The following is an 11,987-nucleotide window of genomic DNA, read 5'->3' as shown; positions in this document are numbered from 1 at the left end:
AGAACATCTTACACGAAGTTCATTTTTCATTATGTGGCAGGAGGCATATAGACCCACGTTTTTATCATTATGAAAATGGACACCTCTCGAATGCATGCTCGGTCCTTGAACACAGCTGTTCCTATTTTTTTGTTTTACGTCACATGGCTTAAAATCAACCAAATCTTCATTCTCGAGAAGAAGGGAATTCAACATACCACACAAAAAGGGATGAGAGGCAAAATTTCTCAGCTATATTCCATTCATATCCCATTCAATTTCAGATGCATCTTTTAACTTATTAACTGGTCAGGTAGAAGGTAGAATTCTACCTTTTTAAAATTCATTGACGTACACGTAGGTACAAAGGAAAATACAGTGTCGGTCAAAATTTCTTTCCTGTTGTGAATTCTTCTGTATATTCAAATGTATCAGTTCTCTGTGTTTGTATTTCATTCTTTTCTCCGCTCTGTTTTTCTTTTCTTTAGAGTATTAGATTTCTATTCTCTTCTGTTTAAGCTTCCGCAACAAAGTAATGCGTATATATGTGGATGATGATGATAATATTATCATAATAATAATGCAGAGGAGGAGTGTGCTCCTAGAAACAGCGCAAGTAGTGAGAAAAGTGATGGACTCCCAAGGATGCAGGATGCAACCCGTGTAGGATGACTGTGATAGACAGTAATAATAATAATAATAATAATAATAATAATAATAATAATAATAATAATAATAATAATAATAATAATAATATAAACCTTCATGGTGACTTCAGCCTTTGATCAGCAAAACATGCCAAAGTCATATCCGTGTACTATTACTATCATTGTATTATAATATCTATTGACCAATTTTTTCGTTTTACCTTTCCATTATCAAAAATAATGTACTATAGTATTATTTAACTATTCTAAAACGTATCTTATGACGAAGGAGTTGTAGATTACAAAAACATTTTCCTAAATAACATGTAGTTGCTTAATCAAACTGCCATATATGAAGAATATGTGTATACACCTCAATGAATTATACGTGTTTATTTTTCTAATTTTGTAATCCAGATCCTTTCTTTCGAAGAAGTGAATTAGCAGAAAAAATACATGACCTATGACCTCTGATATTCACGTTGAGAGAGAGAGAGAGAGAGAGAGAGAGAGAGAGAGAGAGAGAGAGAGAGACTCATTATTCATGACAGAGACAGAGTCAACAAAAATGCACAAACTTTTCAAGGGTCCAACTTTCCTTTCAAAAATATTTTTCAATTGGAGCTCAAGATGCTAAACTTTAGCTTCCCAGAATTTTAAGAGGGAAAATTATAGACTGGGAAAATACTCAAAATATTCCAGATATTCCGAAAAAAATCTTTCTTGAATACATTTCTCTTCCACCCGCCACCCCCTCCCCCCTCAATTTATATATATATATATATATATATATATATATATATATATATATATATATATATATATATATATATATATATAACTTGATCACGAAGTATATAAAACGTGATGCTATGTATAAATAAAGGTTTTTTGTCACGAAGGAAAAAGTGAAAAAGCGAGATAGCCAAGTACTTTCGGTCTTGTGAAGGCTCCGAACAGGACCGAAAGTACTTGGCTATCTCACTTTTTCATCTTTTCCTTCGTGGCAAAATACCTTTATATATATATATATATATATATATATATATATATATATATATATATATATATATATATATATATATATATATAATATATATATATTATTAAGCATCGTGCTGCAACGCTACATTTCAGAAACGGTTAAGCAACATATAGCGAAACACTTTGTTATTTTATTTCTCGTACAAGCAGATTGAAAGGAAAATAAAATACCACTACAATTTGTGCAAATTTTATTCAGAACATAAACAAAATTGAATCTGGTTCGGTAATTTGTTGAGGTTTCGTATGAATAAATAATTCCAAGTTACTCCAGACACCTTCAATAAAATTATTATACTTCACATATTCTATAATGATATTCGTTACTTATGGCTGCATTCTTAAGAGAGAGAGAGAGAGAGAGAGAGAGAGAGAGAGAGAGAGAGAGAGAGAGAGAGAGAGAGAGAGAGAGAGTTAGAGAGAAAAGCGATTACGAAATTGCCAGATAATCTAGAGCAGGCATTTTGAGACAATAGACTAATTTGAATGAAAGTTTACGAGCATGACATTTGGTTTGCGTTAGCGCTTGCAAAACAGATCGCTTGTTTGTGTGAATGTAAACGTTACAGTTTCCCTGTTAATGTCTAAGTGAATTTGTTCTAGAATGGTTCAAGACCTTGACTGTACTACTGGCATCAGTCCACAGGCGTAACTATTATTGAGGCAAAATCAGTATTTACAAGAGAGAAACGTAGACAGGTGCCGAAATAGTTATAGTTTTTGAAAACTGAAGGTATTTTTTTTCTTGTATTAATCAATTATTTTTTTAATTAATTAATTAATTTATTTATTTATTTATTTATTCATTCATTCATTTGTTTATTTATTTATTTATTTATTTATTTGAAAATTAATGGCATCGCTAGAATGAACTCTGACTGGAAAAAAATTGGCAAAAGAAATTTGATTAAAATTCCTAAAAAAAAAAAATAAAATAAGTCCTCTTTTATATGTGAATTTTCTTAATGGTCACAAATTTTTCTAAACTCATAGCAAACTAAGTAGTCGGAGACAAAATAGAAAAAAAAATCTGTTTTCGACCAAAAGAATAATATTACACTAAAGCCATATTTACGATGAAATTATTTATTTGGAAATTGTGTGAATCATTGTAAGGGAAAACGATTAAGATAAGGATTAGATAATAATTATTTGAAAGAAGGTTAATTACAGGACTAGGATATCTTTGTAGTGTAATTAATCATTATACAAAATTTGTAAGCAATTTATAAGAAGATAGTTACTGGTAATAATGGTACTATTTCATAATGGTTAACTGGCACATTTAAAATTAAATGATCAGTCACTCGGAGATACTTTAAATTTTAAATTATTTATTATCAGACGAAATGTATGTCCAATGCTGATACACTGAAAACAGCATAGAAACATTTGTTTACTTATGAAAGGTATATAACGACACATGGGTATTGATAACTATTAAATACATATCAAATAAGTCCATGCTATTGACTAAATATTACATGCTATAAAGGAATTCTTAAAATGTAGATTAGTATGTGCAGAAATTACATTAACTATCTAATTTTCTAAAAAAGATAATTAAATAAAAATAAAAAACTATTAGGAAAATTTTGCTAATTAATTTTAAAATAGCGTTGTAACTAATATTCTACAAAACAAAACAAAATTATTCGTTAGAAAATCACAGCTTCTCCATAAAAAACTGTAGAAATGAAAAGACAGAAGTTAATTAAATGTTATTGGGAAATACCAGATCTAAATAACTTTCAAAATATAATGCTAGAAAAGACAGGAAATAAAACTACACAAAAATTATTAGGGGGTAAAATTCTAATCTAACAAAAAAATAGCATTAAAAGATTATTTAGAACTGGCTCGAAAATCACTATCTACAATGTAAAATAAAGATAAATAAATTGATTAAAAGTTACTTGAAAATACTAAAACTAACTAATTTTCAAAATATACAACTAGAAAAGATAGCAAATAAAACTAACCAAAAATTATTAGGAGATGAAATTCTAATCTATTATAAAAATACCTTTAATTAAAAAAGCAATTAGAAAAATTACTAAATATTTTTCATTGAAAAGATTTTTTAAAACGAAAAGACTTCAGAGGTACCAAATTAATTAAACTGTGCATCTCTTCATTTGTGAATAATATACGATGTGCCCTCAAACCTTGGTCTTATTTTAGCCATTAAATTTCAACACTGAACTTCTAATACTAAGAATGAAGTGTATAAACGGAAATCAACTATTACTGCAGTGTTTGTGTATGTGTATATATACTTATATACTGTATGTATATGTGTGTATATAGTTTTTTTCAGAATTAGCACACTCATGTGGTATGGCAGTTGAATGCGACCTCTGGGTATATTTGAAACTGTGATGATAATGTCCACTGTATTATCTGTTTGGCAATACCAATTATGAAAGCATGACAGAGAGAAACAGCACCCAATCACACACACACAGAGAGAGAGAGAGAGAGAGAGAGAGAGAGAGAGAGAGAGAGCACGACTTTAGATTTATCACTAAGCTGATGTGACTTACATCCTATTACTTTTATGGAACTCTCTCAACAGATTAAAAAAAAATCTATAGGAAAATATGGTGACAGATCCGCCTCTGGAATAAAGGAAGGCTGCAAAAGTAAGAGAATTAAAATAAAAACTAAAAAACGGATCAAGTTTCAGCTCCAGCTTCTTGGAGGAACGAGGAATATCCTGTGAGAAAACAGACACAGGAAAAGAATTCCGGAGCTTGAGGCCTATGGAGAGTCAGTGAAACTCGGCGAAGGCACATGGCGCTTGAGTTAGCCGCTCATCATCTCCATGAATTCTGGAGAGAAAAAGGGAAAAAATTATTAAAACAATGAAGAGGATTCCTACGAACTGTATTGTTGTCAAAAGTGTTCGGTGAACTTGTGAACTATATTTCAAGAAGTCCTCATATTATATATATATATATATTATAAATTATATATATATTATTATAAAATATATAATTAGATATATAATATATATATTGAATATATATTATATTTATATATAATATATATAATATATATTTATATATATATATATATATAAATATTATATAGGTACTATAGTATATATTATTATATATATATCATATATTATATATATATATATATATATATATATACTATATATTATATATATAATACCATATAATATGATTATATATATATATATATATATATATATAATATACTATATATATGTATATATACTATATATATATATATATATATATAATACTATTATATAATATATATATATGTATTATATATATATATTTATATATATATATATACATATATATCTTTCTATTATATTATATCTATATATGTATGTATATGTAATATGTATAATATCTATCTATATTCGATATATATCTATATATATATATATATATATATATAGGGATATATATATTACAATCTTTCCAGGGAAAGTTTCTTTGTTAATAATGGACTTGTATGTTTGCCTTCATAAGCAAATTGCACTTGGAAATAATAAAATAATAATAATAATAATAATATAATAATAATATAATAATAAAATAATATAATAATAATATAATAATAATGATAAAATAATAAAAATTTAATAATAATAATAATAATTAATAAAATTTAATTAATAATAAATAAATTTAATAATAAATAATTTTTTTTTTTTTTTTTGCTCTATCACAGTCCTCCAATTCGACTGGGTGGTATTTATAGTGTGGGGTTCCGGGTTGCATCCTGCCTCCTTAGGAGTCCATCACTTTTCTTATTATGTGTGCCGTTTCTAGGATCACACTCTTCTGCATGAGTCCTGGAGCTACTTTGGCCTCTAGTTTTTCTAGATTCCTTTTCAGGGATCTTGGGATCGTGCCTAGTGCTCCTATGATTATGGGTACGATTTCCACTGGCATATCCCATATTCTTCTTATTTCTATTTTCAGATCTTGATACTTATTCATTTTTTCCCTCTCTTTCTCTTCAACTCTGGTGTCCCATGGTATTGTGACATCAATGAGTGATACTTTCTTCTTGACTTTGTCAATCAACGTCACGTCTGGTCTGTTTGCACGTATCACCCTATCCGTTCTGATACCATAGTCCCAGAGGATCTTTGCGTGATCGTTTTCTATCACTCCCTCAGGCTGGTGCTCGTACCACTTATTACTGCAAGGTAGCTGATGTTTCTTGCACAGGCTCCAGTGGAGGGCTTGTGCCTCTTTTTGTACTGGTTCTGTCCAAGTGCCGGACATTCGCTTGCTATGTGGTTTATGGTTTCATTTTTCGTATTGCACTTCCTACATGTGGGAGAGATGTTATTTCCGTCTATCGTTCTTTGAACATGTCTGGTTCTTAGGGCCTGATCTTGTGCCGCTGTTATCATTCCTTCAGTTTCCTTCTTTAGCTCTCCCCTCTGTAGCCATTGCCATGTGTCATCGCTGGCTAGTTCTTTAGTCTGTCTCATGTATTGTCCGTGCATTGGTTTGTTGTGCCAGTCCTCTGTTCTGTCTGTTATTCTCCTGTCTCTGTATATTTCTGGGTCTTCGTCTACTTTTATTAGTCCTTCTTCCCATGCACTCTTTAGCCACTCGTCTTCACTGGTTTTCAGATATTGCCCCAGTGCTCTGTTTTCGATGTTGACGCAGTCCTCTATACTTAGTAGTCCTCTTCCTCCTTCCTTTCGTGTTATGTATAGTCTGTCCGTATTTGCTCTTGGGTGTAGTGCTTTGTGTATTGTCATATGTTTCCTGGTTTTCTGATCTATGCTGCGGAGTTCTGCCTTCGTCCATTCGACTATTCTTGCGCTGAATCTGATTACTGGCACTGCCCATGTGTTTATGGCTTTTATCATATTTCCGGCGTTGAGTTTTGACTTGAGTATCGCCTTGAGTCTGTGCATATATTCTTTCCTGATCGTGTCCTTCATCTCTTGGTGTTTTATATCCCCTCCTTCCATTATTCCCAGGTATTTGTATCCAGTCTCATCTGTGTTTGATGTTGCTCCCATCTGGTAGCTTTATCCCTTCAGTTCTCGTTACTCTGCCTTTTCGTATGTTGACTAAGGCGCATTTTTCTATTCCAAACTCCATCCTGATGTCCCCAGATACAATCCTTACAGTCTGGATTAGGGTATCTATTTCCTTGATGCTCTTACCATACAGCTTGATGTCGTCCATGAACATCAGATGGTTGATTCTGTTGCCTCTTTTCTTGAGTTGGAAGATCCCTCTCCTGATATTAACCTCTGCTAGTCTTATTCCAAAGCTTGTAAGTATTGTATTCCAGTTGCGCATTGTATTTTATTATTATTATTATTATTATTATTATTATTATTATTATTATTATTATTATTATTATTAATACTACCGTGTTTTCTCATACAAACTTCTTATCACCCCTTTTCGTAACCGATCGTGAAAAGATTCCTATCCCCCGTAACTTATATTTCTGAAATTCTAAGACAACCGTCTTACCGTCAAAGTCGAGCGTCCCCGACCCGTCCTCGTCGACTTCCTCGATGATTCCGTCCAGGTCCTCGGGAGTCAGTCTGTTGTCCAACTCAGACAGGATCTCCCTCAAGACTTCGGTCGTGATGAAGCCGTTGCCTGTGTAAGAGGAGACACATTACTGCTTGCTTATGCGCTGATCTGGGTACAACTCGACTAGCGCTTCGTGGGGGGCAAGTTGGGAAGGGATGGCCAGGAGATGAAGATAGGGTCTAGATGCCCTGAAATAGGTTGGGTAGGGCATGGGGTTAAAGACGGGGTCAGGTTGAGTGGAGCTTTAGGAATGAGAGAGGTGTTACTCGCAAATTGAAGATGAATTTGGTGCAGTTGTCAAGTTGTCTCTCAGCAAGAAATGCAATGACTAAATATATATATATATATATATATATATATATATATATATATATATATATATATATATATATATATATATATATATATATATATATATATATATATATATATTATATATATATATATATATATATATATATTATATATATATAATATAATGGCAAGGCTGAAGAGGGTGACTTCTAAGGTTGCTGAACGCTTGAATGTTCAAAAGTTCATATATTTGCATTCATACTATTTCGGACTTTCGATCAATCATTATCATTTTCAGCATTTTTATTATTATTATTATTATTATTATTATTATTATTATTATTATTATTATTATTATTGTATTATTATTATTATTAATTATTATTATTATTATTATTACTTATTATATTATTATTATTATACTTGAAAGCTACGCGCAAAGGCTAATCTCAAAGTACTACAGCACAGAAGTCAAACTAAAAATCTAGAATCCTCAAGTATACACAAACCACCGAATTATTTGTCGACTCCTCAGCCAAAAAAATCCTTCTGGAGCAACGCGAAGATTACTACGGAATGTCCCCGAGATCTCTTAAGATCCAAATCAGTTTTATCTGAGAAACCGAGAAAATTCTAAGACCTTGACTTGAGTTGCTCGGAAAGCTACGAAAAATATGCGGGTGTTTCATTTATGTTTGTCTGAAGGTCTAAGTAATTCCTCGACGTGTTTGCGCATGCGCCTTTGTTGCTCCCAGTAATGATGTGTTGTTATTATTTCGCTTATTCGGGGAGTAAGCCTACAAACTACTTTGTTGTTATTGTTGTTGAGAGGTCTGAAAAAGGTGTTTCGCGTTGATTTAAAGGTACATGAATTCTAGGGTAGGATATTTATGATCTATTTATTAGAATAAAAATGTAAAAAATAAAAAATGTGCATGTTAAACAGTACAGTACAATTGTTTTGGATAAAATATAGCATATCTATTTCAATTTCGTTGGTGAAACAACGCTCTATTTGACCGTAGATTTTAGCACACGTCCTGAAGAAGCTGGAGGTCAGATCATGCCTTGTTAAATTCTTCTCTCTCTCTCTCTCTCTCTCTCTCTCTCTCTCTCTCTCTCTCTTTGCTTGTTTGTTCTTTTAAGAACTCTGAAATTTTAAGAAAATCTTACTAAAAGTCGCCCCTATGAACTTCTACAGATGATCAGATTTTGGGAAAGATAGAAATTTAACCTTTTGCGAAGTGAATTCTTATGCCATGGTGGAGGTTTGCGGTCCCCAAACGCTCCTGTTAGCATCGCTTACTGACTTTAATTATCTTTCATCCCGTCCTTTCGGTAACCTCTTTTTACCTGTCCAACTTCTCTAGCTCCATCTTCCTCCAATTACAGCTTCTAATTTAAGAATCTAGAGATATTGTCTTTATTGATATTGATATTAATATAATGAAAATTCGGGAAAATTTATAAAAAGAAGCTAAGACTTGCACTTCACGCTTTGAGAGAGCTGGCCGAGACTGGCGTCGCAAAGTCTACGGTCATCGTTAACGGGTTTTGGTTTCTTACCTTCCTTATCGTAGATACGGAAGGCTTCCTTCAGTTCGGCCTTCAGAGCTTCCTCGTCCTCCTCAATCAGGAACTTGGCAGCAAGTTCCACGAACTCCTCGAACTCAAGTTGGCCAGAGCCTTGTAAGAAGAAAAAATTTAATATTCTTTTTATTATACAACAAATATGTTGCAATGTATTTCTTTTTTTCAATAACCACAGGTTTTATTTTGATGTAAAAAGAATGATCACCTCATCAGCAACACTGCCCTTACCGTCTTCGTCTGTCTCGGCGATGACTTCGGCCAAGTTCTTGTCGGAGATCTTGATGCCCATCATCCTCAGGATGGTAGAGACGGTGTCGCAAGTGATGTAGCCTTGCTTGTCTGTGTCGAAGGATTCGAACGCCTTCCTGAGCGCTGTGGCAGGATGAGCAGACGAATAAAAGAAAAAGGGAAGGATTTAGATTAATTGACGTGAATGCCTTCGCGAGAAGCGTGTTTTCTGACATCTTCATACACCTCCAGTCAAGTTTTCCGCCAAGTATTTCAAACTGGTGACTGAATTTAAAGTCCTGTTCGTATTTCTAGAGTTGCATCTTAGCGAACGTACGCGTCTTCAATTTTGGCCCAAAATCTAACCTCAAGATTGCAGAAGATGGCAGAACACGAAGGATCTATACTTGAAAATTTTCATGGATGGAGTGTCACAGTATTTGTGTGTTTGTACTGAATGCTGACATGTTTTCAAACTCATAGGAACGAAAACTGAAATATCTACATAACCTTCCAAAATAAATTTAGAATATTCGTTGAATAAACAAAAGCATAAGAAATAAGACGTAAACATAGAATATCTGAATTATCAAATGCATTAAAGCTGTTGTGAGTTAGGAAACAAAATGTATTTACAAGAAAAGGTGAGTTCTGTGTGTCAATTCTCATTTTAGGCTGGTCGCTTTTACTTGGAACCTTAATAAAGACCAATTTAATCCAAGTTCTATTCACAGTAAATAGTCCGTGGGATTAATACCTTTCTGGCTGCACATTAAGTATCCGTCATGTGAAAGAGAGTAGAGATCCGTCAGCCTGAAATGAAATTTGACCCAAAAGTTAATTCATGTAACATCTACGACCGAGTGGGTGCTTTAAAGGTCTGTTTTAAGTGCGTGCTTTGGAGCTAAACGAATTCTAAGAATACATAGGATCTATGAAAGCAGAAACATAAAAAGTAAGGAAAACAATTTAAGAAAAAAACCGGTGTTTTGGAAACTAAGATCTGTGAGAGCTCATTCTCACACTGACCGTCAGTATGGTGTGGGTAATAATAATAATAATAATAATAATAATAATAATAATAATAATAATAATAATAATAATAATAATGTATTGGGAATGTTAGACTGGAATTTTCAATTACAAAGAAATACTTCTTAAGTAATGGTGGACTTTAGGAAACTATCAGGTCTAATAAAGCAGATCTTTGACGCAACCATAAATACGTTTATCATATCAAGGTAAGAAACCCTTCAATATTGTCACTTTATTATCAATTTTTCCTGGATTATGAGTCTCCCAGCATCCATCATTCATTCAGAATAAAACCAGCTGAAGGAAGCAGCACGTAGATCTTTACGAAGTCAAATAAAAATAGATTTTTTTTTTTTCAGGAAACTCGAATCTTTAGTCAAGCTCTGTGAACCTCGTGAGGACTAAAGTAGATTCACATTACCCGTGCATTTGATGTCTAGGCCTGTCTCTTACGACCCTCCTGATTGGCTGTTAATAAGCCAATCACAGGGCTGGAAACTCTCAGTCTCTCTCGAGACTTCACATGGGTAAGATCTATGTTCCACCTCTCCTGAGGTATGCGTCTTTAAGGAGAGATGGAACATACATCCTGCCTATGTGAACTCTCGAGAGAGACTGAGAGTTTCCAGCCCTGTCATTGGCTTATCAACAGCCAATCAGGAGCGTCGTAAGGGAGTGGCCTAGACATCAAATGCACGGGTGATGTGAATCTGCTGTAGTATTAATGTTAAGAACAAGGGCTCTTTAGTCTACGTAGATCGGTTTATAATTGCGTAGAGAGAGAGAGAGAGAGAGAGAACTTCAAAGGGGAGAATGGTGTGTCACGTCTAATGGTATGCATTCTAAAACGTTTTTAGTACGGTGGAAATTAGGACACCAAGAGCAATGGGGGGAAACTGCCTCTTAGTGATATCTCTACGTACGTACTTTCAATTTGATCTGGTTCGAGGGAGTCCTGTAATGTAAGCAGTGAATAGTTAGTGAACGAGAGAAAAAAAAATCAATTAAAACACAAAAGCAAAATCAAGTGGTTAATCTGTGACGAATCAAAACGTAATTTAGTCCATAACTCATGAAAAAGAAAATAAGAGAAAAACTTAGACACAACTCATAAACTGAAACTCTTATATGCAAATTGCATTTAGATCACATCAAAATAAACAGATAATGGACACGTTGTGATTAATGAAAATAAATAATAATAACACGCATAAAATAAATCAGCGTAGATATTAGATGTTTTTTGCGTAGATGATTTATTGTTTACTAGTTTGTTTACATATATGACACCAAATTGCTACCTGTGTATGAAGTGTTCACATAAATAACCCATCAGTTATATATATATATATATATATATATATATATATATATATATATATATATATATATATATATATATATACATATATATATATATATATATCTATATATATATATATATATATATATATATATATGTATATATATATATATATATATATTATATATATATATATATATATATATATATATATATATATATATATATATATTATATTATATATATATATATATATATATATATATATATATATTCACCGTCTTTAACCCGTTTTCC

At 32.3% G+C, this 11,987-nt stretch overlaps 1 protein-coding gene across 1 annotated transcript in view; it reads right to left on the bottom strand.

The window, feature by feature from the left end:
• Positions 1 to 1,844: 1,844 nt before the first annotated feature.
• The window catches only part of LOC135200816 (troponin C, isotype gamma-like), a 17,367-nt gene continuing 7,224 nt past the window's right edge, over positions 1,845 to 11,987 (bottom strand). The window contains exons 2-6 of the mRNA XM_064229492.1: positions 11,315 to 11,342; positions 9,353 to 9,496; positions 9,098 to 9,217; positions 7,172 to 7,303; positions 1,845 to 4,504 (exon numbers count right to left, since the gene is read on the bottom strand). Of these exons, the coding sequence (XP_064085562.1) occupies positions 4,479 to 4,504; positions 7,172 to 7,303; positions 9,098 to 9,217; positions 9,353 to 9,496; positions 11,315 to 11,342 (450 nt within the window). The 3' untranslated portion in view covers positions 1,845 to 4,478. The remainder of the gene's footprint in view (positions 4,505 to 7,171; positions 7,304 to 9,097; positions 9,218 to 9,352; positions 9,497 to 11,314; positions 11,343 to 11,987) is intronic.

This window comes from Macrobrachium nipponense, chromosome 23 (genome assembly GCF_015104395.2).
Source record: "Macrobrachium nipponense isolate FS-2020 chromosome 23, ASM1510439v2, whole genome shotgun sequence".
NCBI lineage: Eukaryota > Metazoa > Arthropoda > Malacostraca > Decapoda > Palaemonidae > Macrobrachium > Macrobrachium nipponense.
The sequence above is the reverse complement of the archived record's forward strand: the minus strand, read 5'-3'. Positions and strand labels throughout refer to the sequence as shown.